Source organism: Labrus bergylta, chromosome 13, assembly GCF_963930695.1.
Source record: "Labrus bergylta chromosome 13, fLabBer1.1, whole genome shotgun sequence".
Lineage (NCBI taxonomy): Eukaryota > Metazoa > Chordata > Actinopteri > Labriformes > Labridae > Labrus > Labrus bergylta.
Genome location: NC_089207.1, coordinates 18,616,279 through 18,635,237, shown reverse-complemented (window position 1 = coordinate 18,635,237; position 18,959 = coordinate 18,616,279). Strand labels below are relative to the sequence as shown.

The 18,959-nt window shown below is 40.1% G+C and overlaps 2 protein-coding genes across 2 annotated transcripts in view; one reads left to right on the top strand and one right to left on the bottom strand.

The window, feature by feature from the left end:
* The first annotated feature begins 252 nt into the window (after positions 1-252).
* On the top strand, positions 253-15,041 carry stk17b (serine/threonine kinase 17b (apoptosis-inducing)). The gene is made up of 7 exons (XM_020633184.3): positions 253-834; positions 5,181-5,393; positions 7,365-7,503; positions 8,468-8,594; positions 9,349-9,397; positions 9,774-9,953; positions 10,958-15,041. The coding sequence occupies exons 1-7, from the start codon at positions 713-715 to the stop codon at positions 11,193-11,195; spliced, it is 1,068 nt and encodes a 355-aa protein (XP_020488840.1). The 5' UTR covers positions 253-712; the 3' UTR covers positions 11,196-15,041.
* Positions 14,863-18,959, bottom strand: part of c13h2orf69 (chromosome 13 C2orf69 homolog) — an 8,606-nt gene continuing 4,509 nt past the window's right edge. The window contains exon 3 of the mRNA XM_020633189.3: positions 14,863-18,716. Within this exon, the coding sequence (XP_020488845.1) occupies positions 18,239-18,716 (478 nt within the window). The 3' untranslated portion in view covers positions 14,863-18,238. The remainder of the gene's footprint in view (positions 18,717-18,959) is intronic.

Below are 18,959 nucleotides of genomic sequence, written 5' to 3'. Positions count from 1 at the left end.
CCTCAGTCAGGCAGAGCACTCTTGTGAACAAGTGGAAATATCAGCTATACATTCATATAAACATAAAGTAGGCTTTTTCACTCAAAACATATAGAAATATAATGTATTTGCTTATCAATCAAAGTGTAAAAGGATAACAAGCCTGTTAAAATTGTATTGTTTCAAATTTATTCAACCTCTCGCGGCCCTCCCTTTTTTTTTTTTTTTTTTTTTTTTTTTTTAAACACAACCGTAGTGCGCATGCGCAAGACAATGACGTGTCCAGAAAGTGTCAAACAGAAGGATGTAAAAATGATCGAAAACTACCCAGACAAAGTTACAGAGATATTACTTAGTCGCCCGAAGCTGCAGTTTGGATAATTTCTCCGCTGGAATACCCTTAAGGTTTAGTTTTTTTTTTAGGACTAACAACTCGTCTTTGTCTGAGCAACGGAAAATCGGTTTAACTCACTTTTGTACCCGCGTCATTGACCGTCGAGCTAACTTAGTTAGCGACGCTTGTGCTAACCACAGTCGAGTCTGCGGAGACTTCAGAAATGATAACCGGCTCTCACTGACATGTAGCTCATGTCAACCTGGAAGCGTTAATCTTAATTAGACCATTAGGTTAGTTTTCTTCTCCTCTCATCTCTTATTAACTTAAGTAGCTTTCCGCCCGGTCTCCAGCCGGGTAGCTGGCAGCAGGAGGACAAGATACCCGAAGGAGAGGACGATGTCTCGGCGGCGGCTGGACAGTCGTAGCGGGCTGTCTGCGGGACTCCTCGGAGAAACACAGACCCCGATCAGCACCGACCCGCTCGAAAGTGTCTATGAAATCACCGGAGAGCTCGGAAGGTGAGTCAAAACAGAAAGGACCCTTGGAAAATAATGCCTCTTAAATGACAGCAAAGAACATTTGTTATGTCCTTTATTGTGTGTATCTTAAAAGACTTAAAGCACTTTAATAACACATGTTATACAGGCGATATGTTACTGAGCTTCACAGCTTGGATAAAAGCTTGAAGCCTTTATAGATGTCTTAACTTGACTGAAAGGTGATGGTAGAAAGTCAGCTATACGGAAGAGGATTGAAGAAGAAATAAATCATGATGGGTGGAAAAAAAATGTCATGATGCACTTCAAGGATAATGTCAAAGTTTCGAGAAAAGTAGAGATGTTGTGAATTAAGTCGATATTTTACAGATAGAGTTGAAACAACTTCGAGAATAAAGATTATTTGTTAAGTTGAAATGTTGAGAACAAAAATTGAAATGTCAGGAATTAACTTAAAAAGGACAATATCTCGAAATGTTGACATTGACATTTCAGCTTTTTCTCAACTATTCAACTTTTTTTCTTGGACTGCAAAATGAAAAAAAAAAAAATCTTCCACTTTTCTTTATTTATTTCTCATGACTGGCCCCTCATCGTCTTCTGTACAACTGATGTAAAAACTTACAAATGTAGTATTTTGCCTCAAAACGTTACTTAATATTCCTTAGTTTAAAACTAACTTTTATGTTTTATCGTTTGTAAAAAGTTTCAGCATTGTCCAGTTTTCTTTTTTTTATTTCCCTCGTTAGTCATTGTAAGAAAATGTGTGTATTTCTTCAGTTTCAAGTTAATAATTTCCCAGGATATCACATAGAGCGAGCATTAAACAAAATTAAACATTTGAAATGAATCTTGATTGTTTATTGGAAGTCCAACTGGTAAACAAACAGGAAAGTAAAGAAAGTTCTGCATTAGGAGGATGTTTGCTCTAATGGCTCATAACCACAGTTAAGACCATAATTAACAATTACATAAAGCCTGGCAACGATCCAGACTGAGAGTACCGGTACTTAAGAAAGACTTATCAATGCAACAGCATCCTTTTATTATCATAATCATTCAATTATTATGCAATAACGTTTCTTAAACACTCGTACCAGTAAGATACTCAGTAAAACTATATAATGAAACTAGACTGTGTGGCGACACTTAGTTACATTTTAACTACAGATTTGAACAGGAGAGTGATCATGCAAAACATGCTACACATGATGTTTAGACAATTAAAAACAGTCAGAAGATTATCCCTTTTATTGTCAAGGACTTACATGTTATCTCTATTTTTAAATTCAACAAACATATGACACCGTTCAACATTAACAACAGAAACAGGGGAAAAAACACACAAAACCAAACACATACAAAACTTAAATATGCCCCAGACAAACATTAATCACTTTATAAATAACAAGGATGCATCAATTTAAGCAGCAGATATCATCCCTGATGACAGACATGTGCACATCAGGAAATAATGTGGCATGAACTGATGTCAGTTATCGATGTTTATCTGTTGTGTCGTATCAATTTAATGCTGGACTCTAAAACACCGAACTGCTGATTCAGAGAAGAGGTTTTTTATCGTGCATTAGAAGTCACCTGTTGGACAAACTCTGCTCTGTTTTCATGCTTAAACATGAGAGAAGATGTTGGCATTGTGGGAATCTTACACCAAAAGAAGTCATGAAAGGAAACGTCGGAATTGGCTAAATTTTTACTACAAAAAACGGTATCGACCCTGATTTTCACCAAATAAATAAATATATATTCACCTGTGTTCACAAGTGCACATCGATGCATGCACAATAATGCATAGATACTATCAGTTATAGCAAACATATATTTACAAAAAAATATGTCTCTGACAGTTTAAGCAACACAAACATTGGTTTTCATAAAAAGACCAGTCAGAGTGTCTGAAGGAAAGAACTCAAAGGTCTCAATATTTTTTAGGTTTGTAGTTTAGTCCATGAGTCAGTTTGTCAGGAGGGAGAAGTAATGTGATTTGTTACATCCGCATGTTGACTGTGGGCCCAAATATATCAATTTATTATCAAAGATAAGGAGTGAATACCAAAAAAAAAGATAAAAATGCCAGTTTCACTGACTTATTTAAGTGTGTATGACCTGATGATTCTGTATTTTTACTCAGGAAAAGCTCAAACAAGTATTTAAAAAAGGTTAACTACATTGTGGACTCTGAACTGAAAGCTTTACTGTAATTACACAAGGTTCACAGTACCAGCAGACCTGACACGATCGTGCTACAGTAGACCTTTGTCATGTGTCTGACTCTGTTTGGAGCCATGGCAACAGCTGATGGTCGATGATGATCCTATCCTACGATTTCTGTGGTGTGTTTGATGTGATGTGTCATGACACAGTGTTTACTGTATCGTTCTGTACTCAGCACAGGGGGAAGGAAACCAGCACATGTGGAAATGTGACTTTAGAAAGAAGAAATGTCACAGACCACTTCTGTTAACTTCTGTGTGACTGGTCAAAACAGGAAGCTTTGAGGTGCAGTATTTTCAAGAACATGAGAAGGCTAATTGTACTTCTGATTTTGACTTTTAAAGGAATTTGTAGTAATCCCCAGAGTTTTGGTCTTATATTAAAAAGAAAATACCTTTAACTAAGGGAAACTGATGTGTCACTGTGGCTCATGATTTGTTTAGTTTGTAACTTAAGTCTTTTTTTGTTAATCAGTCTTTCAGTTGTTTTTCTTGAATCAGACAATCATTTACAGGTATAATCGTTTTCATTATCAAAGGTGTTATTTACAGTTGTAATACATTAAAATCCTCTCACTGTACTCTTATTGTTTTGTATTACCGGTACATGTGTTTGAACGGATTGTAACACATTACTTTAGTAAATGAGACCTGGTCTTCTCTGATGTCTCTGACAGCCTGTGCACGACGTTAAGCTCAACTCTTGTGCAACAGTTTTAACTTTATATATATTTAATAGGGCCCGACCGATATGAGATTTTTTAGGGCCGATACCGATATTTGGGAGAGAAAAAATCGGATACTGATATATCGGCTATCTTTCTTAGATCTATGTAATGTGTAGAGATAGAAATATATATATTTTCACATTTATTGCGTTGATCTCTCAAATGCAGATATAACAAACACTTGTGGAAGAGATAAATAACGCTCACAAGTACAACTGCAATAAGAAGATGCTGACTCCAGCTCACTTAGTGGTGAGTGCTGTCATTAATGAAAACATGTTCTGTATGTTCTTTTATCTGTTCCTTAAGAAAACGTATTGGCTTACATCTTCAGATGTCAGGTTTTGTCTATACGTCCGTTGTCCTGCTCCTTGGTAGCCAGAAATTCATCAACGGGACAGTGGGCGCCTTGTATTCATAAAGATGAGTTCCCTTGTCAAGAGGAGTGTACCGGTAATTCAGCTCATAAAACCAGTTGAACTATGTCCGTTGACTTCATCGGGGTTATCCCAGCACAGGCTTGGAAAGAACATTGTTTTATACAAACAGTTATGTAAGGTGTGACCGAACAACTTTTGGAATACCAAATTGCCTAAGTGTTACTTTGAAGACTGTATAATTAGGAAAGTCCATTTGGTGTAACAACACCACTATCTGGACTCTTGAATCACTCATTTGGTGTGATAATGAGCCGGTACTTATTTTGTACTGCCAGATATACTAATGGGGAACACAAGCTTTTAAGATGGCAGAAATCTCAGCTATCAGCCATCTCACTGTGCCTTCAACTTTTGAAATGTTCATCACAAGCTATATTTAATATCCCAAATGCAAAGTCTGCATGAAAACATGACTTGTAACAATATCAGCGGGCGCTGCAAATGAGTAGAATAGCTTCATGCTATTGTTCCATTCTCTAAGAGAAATCCTTCAGGGACTGTAACCTTCACATTCATGGCACTCTTATTTTAGTAATGGCTTATTTTAGGATCTTTTTTTTATTTTTTTTATGTTGCAGGCAGCTGTTGCCGGGTTGTGTGGAGACATGTTTCCTATAACGGCCTTAACTATCAGCTGAATGCCAAACTGAAAGTTAATCATAACGTGATGCTGTTTTACTTGCTAACCTGCTGGTGATTTTGCACTGGTGTATCTAAGGAAAGGAACTACAGAGCAAAAATAATATAATTGGTCATGAAGAACATAAAACAGCAAACATTTGGTATTTCTCCTATGTTAGATCATTAAATTAATATCCATCATCCTAATCCGGCGTTAGAGAGCCATTTGTTTAACACAACGATCAAAATAATGCAACATCATTGACACCAAGCTATGTCAGAATGAGCTGTTGTATATAACACACAGATGCTGTCACCTTAATCGTGCACGTTCTGCTCCACAGGGGGAAGTTTGCCGTGGTCAAGCGCTGTGTGGAGAAGGCCACGGGGAAGGTGTTTGCCGCCAAGTTCCTGCGGAAGAGGAGGCGAGGCCGTGACTGTCGGGCAGAAGTCATTCATGAGATGGCCGTCCTGGAGACGGCCCGTAACAATGCCCGAGTGGTCAACCTGCACGCTGCTTATGAGACGGATCATGACATCGTCTTAGTGCTGGAATAGTGAGTGAGAGCATTTATTTCTATCTGTCTATACAGTACATCATCATCAGGGCGGATGTAGCTCAGTTAGTAGAGTCGTCGCCTCTCAACCGGAGGGTCAAGGGTTTGATCCCCAGCTGGGCAAGATGTCCGATGTGTCCTTGGGCAAGACACTTTACCCTGAATTATAAAAGTGCTTTGAGTAGTTGGAAGACTAGAAAAGCGTTATATAAGCTCAAGTCTGTTTACCAAATCAATCAAGCCTTGACCTCTCCAACACTGCTGAACACTGACAAACAAGCAAAATATACAACTAGCAGCATGATGTTGGGAATTCCCTTTTGGTAAATCATAAATGGACTTGTAGAGCTTTTCTAGTCTTCTGACTACTCAAAGGCTTTTACAATGCAAGTCACACCTATACACTCAAACAGATGGTAGAGGCTGCTGTGCAAAGTGATCATCAGAAGTAACTAATTCCAGACACATCGGACATGTAGCTGCAGGAGCTGGGAATCGAACCCCTGATCTTCTGTTTAAGAGACAAATGACTCTACCAGCTGAGCCACAGCTGCCCTTTTTGAACCCTGTTAAAAAGGAGAGCATTTTTTTACAAAATTATTTGAAGTTGGTCTAAAGTTAAATTTATAACAGCTTTGGCCTTGTTCATTTTGAAGCAAAAACACTTAGGCTCCCTTTCTTCACATCATCCCTTGTATGTCCACTGATGACATCATTATGTTTCTCAGTTGTAAAATGTGGTGAAGCTGCCTGAGTGGCAGGAGGTGTCCACAATCTCGCTACAAAACAAAGTTGTTTCCTTGATCTGTTTTAAACTAATCTTAATTAAAAAAAAAAAAAAAAACTTGTCATAGTCTTATGGTTGTAGATTAAAAAGGATGTGTATTATTGGATGAACTCTGAGAAATTTAGTCACAATATTTCTATTGCAGATAATGTGCTTATATAGCAAACAATCTGATGAAGTAACAATTTTAATGATTGTACTTTCTTAGTTTATGACACTATTACACCTTAATCTTTTATATTTTATCAACTCAAGAAGCTTTTAGCTGAGATTGCAAAGATTCTTGGGAAATGAAGCATTCGAATATTACAGTAAGCGAAAACCACTTTAAGCACTAGTGGAGTATATGTAATAGAGTATAAAGGGTTAAAGGCCAAAGTCCTGTTTTCCAATCTTAAGAGCTGGAACACTTTTTATGTAACACGCGTTCTTCCCGAAACATTTATCAGGATTAGTCTGAGGACTTTAAAGGCCCATTTCAGCTAAATAATAAAAGCTTTAGCTAGAAGTCCAGCTCTGAATGACCTCAACAGAAATCTTCTTAGTCTTTCTTTGAATATGATGTCTTCAAATCAACTCTCCGTCTTTGTCTGGCTTATCATAAATCTAGTTTCTCTTTACCATCCAAACAGATACTAGATATGAGACATAGATCAAGAAAGGAAAACTCTGTTGCTATCCTCAAGTGACTTGCAGTGATTTTCTAACCACACCTTTTATACTTCTGTAGACACTTTAATCCTTTCTTTGGAGCAAAGAAGGCTTTAACAATTCACTTTGTTGATCTAAGACTCCCTCGACTATTACAGAACTACCCCATTAGGAAGTTGAATAACCTGAAATGTAATAAACTCAGCTGAACTTACTGCCCTGGGCACAACGCTAAGCTTTTGCGTCTTTGTGTCAACTTTGGCTAACACAGTCTTAACTGTGAGTAAGCAGGGAGGAGGCTTCTTTCTTGCTCAGTGACGGTTTGCTGAGACATGTCGGCATGAAGTCAGTGACCCTCTGGCTGTGGGTTGGCCATTCATACAATCAGGACTCATGTCAATTCATGCACATATGTCTGTTTCTCATCACTTAGTCATTTTCCAAATATTTATAAGATGCTCACTTATACATGTGTATCTATGTATTAACAGTGTGTGTGGTTGTGTGTTTGTGTGTGTTTTCTCGTTGTTCAGTGCTGCAGGTGGAGAGATATTTGACCACTGTGTTTCTGACGAGCTGCTGCCGGAGGCCCAGATCACCCGACTAATCAGACAAACACTGGAGGGAGTCCACTACCTCCACCAGAGCAACCTGGTGCACTTAGACCTGAAGGTCTGCACATACACACACACACACAAAAGACATGCATGAGTGTAGCTGGAGACAAGGGACGCTATTTTTACATGTTCTCTCCCTTCACCACCAACTTCCCCCTTAAGTGCTCGGTTGTGTATTCTCTTTTTTTAGAGCAGTTGTGCACTCCAAACCCCAGTTTCCTGTTTTTATGACACAGTTAGACCCAGAACCAGGATTATAGGAGGTAACTGAACCGTTTACCCAGGACAAAGTGGGGAAAGCTCAACATCACATGCTATGTCTACACATTTTAGAATACACACTACTCTGACGTATCAGAGCCCCTGAAATTGAGATACCTGGAAATGCTGCTTACCCCATATTGGTTCAAAAACTCAAAGATTACGTTTTCATGTGTACATGCAATAACAGATCATCTGGAAAGACATTGTTTTTGTTTTTAAAGCCTTTAAACATAAAAGTGAGCAATGGAGGTAGCCTTGGAAAGCTCGACAGATCAGTCTAAAATGAGTATCTCTACTCTTCTCTGTTAACCTCGACATCAGGCTGTAAGATGAAGGTTTAAATATCTTGCCTTCTTTTAATGATGACTCTGTAAATACTGGTTTGGCTCTGACTTTCTTTTTTGAACCTTTTGTATAAAAGTCACTAAAACCCTGAATTAATTGATGCAAACAAAACCAGCACGTTCTGTATGTTCTGCACTGTTCTCCTAAAGAATGATGCTATCATTTAATAATGGGGCTGTTTGCACAGTGTTATATGGTCGACATATTTTCAGCACTTGAACAAATCATAGAAAGGTAAACACCTGTCCACTCCAGTGCAAACATGTTATTGGGAGTGTTCAAAGAGAACTGGAGAAACTGAGAAAAACGATTATATAATTCGTTTTGAGCCCAGGTTCAAAGTATATCTTATCTTTCCAGTCCTTCTGCTCTTCATGAAGCTCGCTCTGTGTTTTCTCTCTGTGTTTCAGCCGCAGAATATTCTCCTGACCAGCCTGTCCCCTCCAGGAGACATAAAGATCGTAGACTTTGGCCTGTCACGCAGACTGGGCGCGGTCGGAGAGCTCCGAGAGATTCTTGGCACGCCTGAGTATGTGGGTAAGGTGATGTGCATGAAACACGCTTTGATACTCAAAAAACGTCAGACAGGATGTCAGCAGGAGAACCACATCAAAGTTTGTACCAGTCAGAAAAATCCTCCAGAAGCTGTAATGCTCATAAAATGCCTTTGAAGTTTTCAGAGAAAAACTCCCTCCGATTATCTGTTAATAAGACATCCTTAACGTAATAGTCCGTTATCATTAGCATGCATTTCCCTACATTCATAAAAGAAGCCGTTCCTGACCCTGAAATAACACAGATCTTGTGAAACATCACCCTGTCTCTCCTCTCTGTGTAACATTTACTTTCCCTGCACCTCCTTAAGTTACATTTAGTTTTTTGAATCAATGAGAGAGTAACTAAACACAATACTCCATAATAAGAGAGAGAGAACAGAAATGCATATACATTCAGAAGTGATGAAATAAAACAACCTGAGGTCAGGCTGACCCCTAAAAACAGATACTTCTGATCATTAGCTGAGAAGACGGGGTAGACTGCTGTAATCTTAAACATAGTAAAGTCAAACTGGCCAGTCCGTGTTCGTTGCTCACAAGGAAGCTGTATTATCCGCAGTGGTCTTCTAAACAACTGTGGCATGACTTAAAAAAAGAGAAGATGACTGGAAATGTGAGATCACTGAACAACAGTTGGATCTTACATTTGGCTGCGTCTCCAATCTAATTCAGCCAAACATGTAAGTATTTTAAAAATGGAAGTATTGAATCACAACTTTTGTTTCTTCTTTCAGCTCCAGAGATCCTAAATTATGAGCCGATCACAACAGCGACTGACCTATGGTGAGTTAACTCTTACATAACCGGCTTCACTCTGGAGCATGTTCAGGGGTCTTCGTAGATCATTCTGTCTTTTGTGTCTGAAACACAGAGCCAATAGACAATCACACATGTTTATTTGTAAATGACAGTGGAGGTGATCCCTTGTTGTGTAAAGCCACAAACCACAGAGTAGCTCTGCAGAGGCTAATAGTTGTTTACAGTTTGAGTCGTTTTTTTTTCTTGGTCACTGGTTGCAAGGATTCTGAAAATAGAAGGTGTGGTTATTTAATAGAATAATTGAGTTTATAATTCCCCTTGTGAAGTCTCAAACACACCTCTGGTAATCCTGTGCTTCTCTGCATGTTGTGACTCCCTCTTCCATGTGTGTGTTTCTCAGGAGTGTGGGTGTCATAGCCTACATGCTGGTGACGGGTGAGTCTCCATTCGCTGGGGACGACAAGCAGGAGACGTATCTGAACGTGTCCCAGGTCAGTGTGGACTACAGCTGCGAGGCCCTCTCCAGGGTGTCCGAACTGGCCGTGGACTTCATCCGTAAGCTGCTGGTCAAATCCCCAGAGTGAGTAAGCACGACAGACAGCCCCAGAATAGAAACACAGGCAGATGATTTATTTTGAATGAGATCAAAATGGAATGTTTGCACAGAGCTGTGAACAAAAGGACGAGAGATTCTTCTCCACAAGATAACCCGAGCATCACGTAATGTTTTATTTTGGATCAGTTCTGTCTGACGTGGGGAATTCACTTCATTCAACAGTAATGAAGCAATATGAAAACATTTGCAAGAAACTTCTACTCGCTCACACACACACACACACACACACACACACACACACACACACACACACACACACACACACACACACACACACACACACACACACACACACACACACGTGAATGTTGCTCTTTAACCACTGAAAATCTTTTTTTTAAGATTTATTTTTGGGCTTTTGGGGCCTTTAATGGAGAGATAGGATAGTGGATAGAGACAGAAATCAGAGAGAGAGTGGGGAATGACATGCGGGAAAGGAGACACAGGACGGATTCGAACCCGGGCCGTCCGCCTAGAGGACCACAGTCTCCATACATGGGGCGTGTGCACTAACCACTGCTCCACCAGCGCCTCACTGAAACAAACTTTTGTGTAACATTTTGATGAAATAAGGATTCATAACGAGCTGGAATTATTTGAATCTGTTGATTATCAATGAGACGGTTGATCAGCTGCTGTTTGGTGTGTTTTTGTGATACTGCATTCATTCTCTAAAATGTTTACCTGAATGTAAAAAAACAATGTTTTACTCAGATCGTGTGCATACCGTCGTTTGTTCCTAAAATAAATTTTTGTTTTCTTACATTGTCATAACTCATAGTAAACTAAAAATGTTTTGAGTTTCTGACTGAAGAAGAAGTGTATATATTTAAAAGCTATATAGACTTTAAGAACGTATGACCATTCTTTAATCAGTCATGAAACCAATGATAAGTAAAAAGCCTTGATGCCCACTGGCTGCTGGGTAAGACGATCTAAAGCGATCTGTCTTTGTGTTTTGATGACAGGGACCGGCCCAGCGCTGCAGAGTGTATGAGCCACCCCTGGCTGTGGCAGCAGCAGTTCTGCCTGAGCCCCGAGCTCGCCACCACCCGGTCTGTCAGGGAGAGAAGCTGTGGCACAAAGTGGGGCGCCCCACCCGAAGACCCTGAAGACAAGGAGAACTTCCTAGAGTCGCCCCACTCTCACGCAAAAAGGTTCCGCTCGGATGAGGAGACGCCCGCCGCTGGAGACGGTGACTTTTGAACCATTCCTGTAACGATGGGGTGAGGGGAGCACCTCTCCCGCTGAGCTTTTAAATAGTTTTAAACTTCCAGAATACCAGCTGCCCAACACTCAGAAGTACTTACTTATTTACCTTACCCCAACATCGTCCACTCAGACCAAAGATAACCAGATAAATATTGAGATCTATCGCTGTTAAAGTGTGTAAAAATTGTACAGCACATCTCAGCTAATGCAGCGTGTGTAACTTTAAGTATTTAATACCTTTCATTGTTTCATTCTCTGGTATTTTTCTTTGTGTTTAGTCGTACTGATGAAGGCTTGTGTTGAGTAATTCTAGGGAAATCTATGCAATACTTCTCTTGTGCGTTTTAAATGTTTTCTCTGTTTTCTTTTCTAACTTCTTAGCACTCTGCCTTAAAGTCGTAGGTGAAGTGTTCTCAGTCAGCAGCACGGCTCGCTGCGTAGCTGCTGCACCTGTTCTTCAGCAGAAATAAGATACGCAGACTTTTATCACCGAGGAGGGAATTCTTTTTCACAGTCATAAGTTCGACTTCTATAGAAGAGACAAGTGCCACTGCAATGAGGAAGTGTGATAGTGTGCTCATTTACATGTTAGAATGTATGTTAGAGAATAAGGGACGGTACACGCTGTTGTCTCCTCACAGCTCTGTGTCTGAACTACCTGAAACACTGCTGAAATTCATGTTGAAAAGAAGCCAGCAGAGGGGCTGAATAACACAAGAATATAACATTCCTTTTATGTTTGCATTCCCTCAAAGTCTTTCATATTCTCCGTGTCTGCAGCAGCATGAGGAGTTTAACCTGAGCTCAGCATGAAAATCACTTCAATAACCCCTTGCAGAGCTTCCTACTGAACAGCTGTGCCTTCCACATTTGGAAGGACGCTTGTATTCAGGTTATTAAACATGTTCTTGAGTAATGTGATGAATTCCTTATTTTCAATTCCAGGCCCTACTTTTTTTACAGATGTTGGCCTCAGAATAACTCGTCTGTACAAAGTGTCTTCAGAGCGACCACACTCCATTGACAAAAGCGGTCATTTCTACCCTGAGGAACACAGGAGTTTATATTCTACCACTGCCTTTGTTTGTGTTAAGTGACTCAGGTGATATAAATGGTTAATTCTGAGTCAACACAATATTTGAATATCTTATGATGACACAAAAATCCCCTCACTGACCTCGTCAGCTGAGTACTTTGTGATCCTGTGATCTGCAAAGTTAAAGGACTGTTTTTGTCAGTGGAGACTGGTGACTTTAGGAGAGCAATGAAAAGGGGGTTTCTTGTAAAAAAAAATGGTGTTGTTCCCCCACCCTGAATGAGCTTGGTATTAGTCAACTACTAGAGTCATTTCCATTTTTGTACCTATAAGTCATTAAGACCTTAAAATATATGAGTAAAGGGCCTAGGTTTGAAAATACCAGAATAACCCTTTAACTGAGAGGTTTTTTTCCTGAGCATGGTATTCATGGCATTCCAGTTTATCCCTCCATAGTGTGATAGAAACTTAAAACTGTAATGTCTCAACAAACCTGTGACTCATGCAGTCTTTCACATGCCACACCCGCATGTACTCAAAGGATTTCCTCACATAGCTCTAAGTTCTCCTTTGTCAGCGGTCAGCAGTGAAACACAACTCTAGCACTTACTTCACGTATAGAGCTGATAAGCAAACACACCAGCTATTTATGAAAGTTTGTGAGTCCCTGAGAGGTTCTCTGTGTTGTTCAGTCCCTCACCAAAGCCATGCAGAGTGTGCTCATGAAAACGCTGCTCTGTTCTCCCGGGCTCAGGCTGCCTGAAGTCTCGTACTCCTGTCGACCTCTCCTCAGGGCGTGCTGCTTCTCTCTCTCTCTCTCTCTCTCTCTCTCTCTGCTCACTGTGTTCTGTATTCTTATAGGCCTGTTATTATTTATATGCTGGACTTATACTTTATATTTGTATATATATTACGCTCTTGTGTCTTATGAGGAAGTGTTGAGATCATGGTGGGAGAATGAGGATGATCATGCTGTTATTTAAAAACAAGAAAACTACCAGGGTTGTAGTGAATTCAGTAATCATTAAAAAAAAACTGTTAAGAATTGGAAGGTGAAAGCAACGCTTAGATTGAAGGTGGTACTGGGAGGTGAAGAAAATGTGGAAATGGATGAGGAGTCAGATGGTTTGAATAAAGGAAGGAGGAGGAGGAAGATTAAAACCCGATGAAGGAGTTAGGATGTGTTCAAAGGAAGTATTGAGAGGAATAGTTCAACATTTTTTTCAAATGTCAAACTAATCCTTTGAAAGGGGATTCTATATTTCTTTTAGACTGGGTCCAATTTGTTTTGACATATTTTGGGGTCTAAAGGCATATAGGTACAAAAATTGCCTCATTGTTCCAGGAGGTTTCTTAAGGCAGAAGCCGATACACAGACGATAACGTCTTCAATATAAACCTGGGAGAAGAATTAGACCAATCCAATTATTAAACTAAAGGGCACCTTTCTTTCACAGATGGGTTAAGACTTCCTTTTTCAGTGAGTGTCAGTAGTCATTTAGACCCCCAAATATTTATAAAAATGGATCCTGCTGTCAAAGTACTGGAATTCCTCTTTAAGTTGTTGTTGGTTGTAAAGACATGTTGGTATGAAAAGGCTTTCAGGCTGATGAGGAAGTAGGAAGGGTGCAGTTTAAGAAAGAGATGAAGCGTGACCGGATCAGTGTATAATGTGAAATATGAGGTGCTAATCAGTCTTTTGTTGTCGTAAAAAAAAAAAAAACACCTCACCTCTACTAAAAAGCAGCGCTAGCATCTCTGATTGCTCTTAATCTCCAGTGAAACATTCCTCTCTCTGCTCCGAGGTGCCAAGCACAATGAGACCACATTGTGTGTTTTTGTTTGTTGTTGTCACCAGCTGGTACAACGGCCTTTGTGTGGGGGAGATGGGCGTCTCCAGCCACGGCCATGCTCTCACCCGTATGCTGTCATCCTTCAAAACTGGAACACCACACTGTAAAAAACAAAAAAAAAAGTTCATCTCCGAGGATCTCATAGGGCCTGTAGTAAGAATGTTTTCTAGGCTGGCTCCAGAGTGTAATTTATCTCTTCCGCTACTGTGTAAGAAAATAAGCTTGAAACTTACTTCATCTCATTTATTTTCAGTTGGTCTCTTGTATTGAAATGATCTAAATCCAGACTGTAATAGTGCAACTTGATACAGGAAGTGCACATTTCTCAAGCTCCTTATTGACACATTGTGTTTCCTGTTGCTGCATCGCCTGCAAAAACAAGATGTCAGCGTTGATAGTCACTTCACCTCAATAGAAGACGGACTTGTTTTGCAGTGCAGTGATGTCAGGGATCTCACTTTGCAGGATGACGAAATGCACCAAGGATTGGGGACAAAGTGCTGGCATTGTCCACCTCTGTCACTTGAACATGACTTATGCTGTGGTGTCAATTTTGTTATTTTGTTCAGCTATTGTACTGTTATTTTCAGCAGCTAGTCACTCGGTGACCTCTCTGTGCGTGTGCACGTGTTCAGTTGCTCTTCGTCTGACACTCGGGCGACCATCCTCTAGAAGTGAAGCAGCAGCTAACATTCCTGTCTGTTCTCTGTGACCACAGCGAGACTGAAGGAAACTGTAGATCAGAGTCGAATCAGACACAAGCACAAGCAAATAAATGTTCAAGAGATGTTTGTTTATTTTGCATTTTATATTTTTTTTTAATGTATGAGCATTCTGATTGCATCTGAAATGACTTAAAAAGACTTATTGTATTCTGATCAACTGCAGGCTAATATATAAGCATCACAAAGCAAACTGAAAAAGCTCATTAAAGGTTGTAGAAATATCTCATGGAGTGTTTCATGTCCTTTTGTTCTTCTACATTTTCTACTTTCTCCACACTGCTGCTTAATTCTACTCATTTTAAACCTGCACTCTCCTTTTTTTTTCTCCACATATTTTGGGGTGTAATAACTACAATGACTAATAGATAAAATGAATAATAAATACACATGTCTTAGGCTAGTCACAACAACACTTCAAAGCCGCCAAACTTCATTGACAAAAACAGTCATTTCTCCCTGCAGGCCACAGACCTCGCTGCGGCCCAGCTGCCGCTATCGCTTATTTTGTCGTGCTGTTTTTGGGTTTGTCAGTTTGTGTATTTTGTCAGCTTTGAATAAACCAAATACAAACTAACCAATTGAGGCAGCAGTACACCGGCAATTTGTGTGTCCTGCAGGGTAAATTACTGTTTTTGTCAATGAGATTTATTGCTGCGATAGTGAGAGTATTTTTACAGCTGTTTCTATTTTTTAAAATAAATCAGAATTTAACCTCTGAAGGGATTGAAACAACAATCTGAGCCTGTCAGTGGTAAAAAAAAAAAACAACAACAACAAACAAGCACATTTAGAGTACGCCAGGTTCACATTTGAGGCTATTACAGAAGTTTAGTGGCTACATGCTGAACTTTTTCTACCCCCAAAATGAGTACCAGAAGCCCTCCTTTCAGAGTTCTCTGTCCTCTCCTGCATGTAAAGATTAAATTGTCATGATGACAATGTTAACAAAATGATAAGTAGATGATTTAAAGTATGATATCGTGGAGCTGTCCTTGCAGAACACATTCAGAATGCATGTTCATGTTATCCGTACTCCTCTCAGACCTTCAGGGTCTTTGAAACGGCACACAGCAGGTCGTAAACACAATGGAATGATAAGAAGTTACATTCAGCAAAGCCTCCGTCATCAGCATAGTGCAAAGAAGCTCTGAAAGATTACATACAGGAGATCATGGAGTGATCAAGTCGTTCAACACAGGCTGCCACGCCGACACAAAAACAGCAAGGATGCATTCACAAATATATTCTAAGTTTAAACAGTCAATATGCTGAATCCCACCGTGATTCTGACATGAGGAAAACAGATCATGAAAAAAATACATTTTCTTAATACAATCAGGCAGCTTCTCTCATTTAAGAACATAGTCATGGAAATGTGTCTGAAAGTTACAATTTCTCAAGAAAATAAGTTAAAGTGTTCAAACACTAAAGTTACTTACCATGCTTAGGGGTGAATGAAAAGCTGATATTTAATTAAAACAAATGTTATTTTCTGATCTAAAGCGTGTGTTGTTTGAAAAAAAAAAAAAAAGCGGTCAACACAAAAATCCCCACAGCTCAGCTTCCTTATCAGTTAAAAATGCGATACAATCAAAAGCCGCTTCTGTTAATTTATTGATTAGTTCTCAACTATTAAATGATTCTCTAACTGTCTTGATAAACAGTTATTCATTTTTTGAAACATTTACCCAGACTGTCAGGTCATAAATATATATGTTTTCAGTTTGTTTCCCGGACAGTTGAATAATTATCTTTGCGTCATGGACAAAACAAAACATTTTGAGGCTTCCTGTCGATCAGGAAACGATGATAAATATTATTTTTCTGACATCACTAAATAAAAACCTGAAGGAATAATTTGAGAAATGATGGACTGATTCAAATCCAAAAGAAGTGCCAGATGTAGTTTTTGTGTCGTCTACTTCTTTTCCAGAGTGCAGCTGTGCAACATTTGAATAAGTAACGTTTGTGAGACGGTGTACTTTAGGATCAAACTGAAGGAAATACATGTTCCGCTTCTGATCTCGTATCTGGTGAAAGAAACGAGCCACAACATTTTAGTACAATCAAGAATCTCTTCAGAGGAACGACGGAGGAGGTTCAGACATTCAGCTGTCTTAAAGTAGCTCCACACAGGTGCAGGTTTGAGGAGAAGTTTAAAATCACAGACGGGTTAAATTAACATAAATCAACATGCTTCACTTTGTCTGAAAACGTTTATAAATTCTCTCAGAGGTACGATCGACCTGAAACAACATGAAGGACTCGTGTTTCTGAATCAACAGCTCAGCAGCAACAAAAAGTACGAGTCTGAATCAGAAGGAAAGAAAAAGGTCGGCGTTTTCATATCTGCATATTCTTGTCAGAGCTGACAGACCCAATCCCAAAGTCCCCCCCCCCCCCCCCCCCCTTTTGGTCCTACCCCGAGTTTAGGAGCGTCCTGTACTGCGTCCATCATTTGTTAGAACACTGTTTACGCTTTATTCATGCAGCACGAGATATCAGTTTCTGAAAAAGCTCGATGACCAATTTGTGAATAATCATTAAAATTACATACTCCAAATTTGAATTTCTGATTTTTTTTCTGGTTTTTCACCGCAATGGTAGCTCTGTGTCATTTTAAAATAACCTCAAGTTTGCAAGGGAAATTTTGTCTGTTGCTTTGGAGTGGGGTTGTCGTGATACCAGAATGATTCACTTTAATATGATTCTAGTAAAAATCAAACCGTATCAATCCCTGTCTCGATACCATGGCAACAGAAACACAAGGCCTAGACACCAAACTGTGGGTCATCTCTTGTTTTCAATCATCAAAAATTGTGAGCAAACTTCTACATATTGTCTTAATTGCACAAAAATGTAAGCAATGTCATCAATGTATTCATGCAATATAGAAAGTGAGCAGAAGTTAGCTTGTGTTTTTTTTTTTTACGAGGTCATTCCTCTCCTATGAAATATATCTTGTTTTTTTTAAGCTTTAGCACATTGTGACACTATCATTCACTAGAATAACGGAGAGCATCGTTTTTAAACCAGCGGTACTGAGAGGTCTCGACGTCGCCAACATTTTGACCAAAGCATTTTGGAGTGCATTTGACATTTGAAAAAGTCCCCGTTTGAGGGTTTGATGACAACACCTGTTCCCAAATGAAAAGGTGCGTCTAACAACAGGAGCACTCTAAGCCGCGGGGTAGGTCAAGTTTGGGGGGGGGGGGTTCAGGATGCAGCACATTAACAGGGAATCTTTGAAGCTGGGATCAAGTGCATGTAGTGCGTACAACGAGCCAGCGTCCGTCAAACTCTGAGCCCTTAAATCCCAGAGAAACGAGGTACGAGCAGCGAATAAGACACTCTGTCATCATCTAAAGCGCTCACAAGTTCAGCTAATCGCTCAGTATCGTGTTGTTTTTATGTAAGCAGAGCTCAGAACTCCTGGATGACCCTGAAGTGGTTCTCGATGGAGGGGGGCTCGTCCTCAAAGTGCAGCTTCTTACTGGGACAGGCCCCGAACTCCTCCAGGGTTTTAATGAAGAGTGTGTGCTCACGGCCCACCCAGGCCCTCATCGGGTCACACACCTCGTACGGTGTCACATGGGCGTGGATCGACACGCCGCTGGACGCCAGTTCCTTCAGAACCTGCTTGTCAGTCACCCAGGTCTCGCTGCCCCCCGGGTGCCCCCCGTCCAGCCAGAACATGTCTGTGATCTGTTTGATAAAGTGGGACAACTGGGGGTCCGCTCTGGCCCCAGGCAGCTCGTACACCATCTGGTTCAGGACCACGCAGCCTTTGCTGAAGCCCACCAGGATGAGGGAGAAGCCTGAGGGGATGCTGTCGGCGCCTCCTTGTGGCTGCAGGGGGTGTGGGAGGTCAGCTCGCTCCATGCCGTGGCTCAGCAGGTCCCTGAGGGGCAAGAAATGTCAGACTGAGAGAACTCTCACTCCTACACATTTTACTGGATTTCTTGTGTGTAACCATGTTGTTATTATTATCTTATACTTTTGGTCTTTCTTTTGGATTTGCTGTTTTGACATTTTACTGTTAAATAACTTGTTAAACATTTGATAATAATGGAAAAAAGTGGAAATGTTTGAAAAGAGGTGAGAAAGAAACCGGTTCTAAAAAGGCGCCTGAGGCAGAGCTCGG

Excerpts from the sequence above, each read along its gene's own strand:
- stk17b (XM_020633184.3), top strand. The coding sequence starts at position 713 with ATGTCTCGGCGGCGGCTGGACAGTCGTAGCGGGCTGTCTGCGGGACTC. Across the intron at positions 5,394-7,364 it reads ATCGTCTTAGTGCTGGAATA|TGCTGCAGGTGGAGAGATAT; the intron begins GTGAGTGAGAGC and ends CTCGTTGTTCAG. Across the intron at positions 7,504-8,467 it reads TGGTGCACTTAGACCTGAAG|CCGCAGAATATTCTCCTGAC; the intron begins GTCTGCACATAC and ends TCTGTGTTTCAG.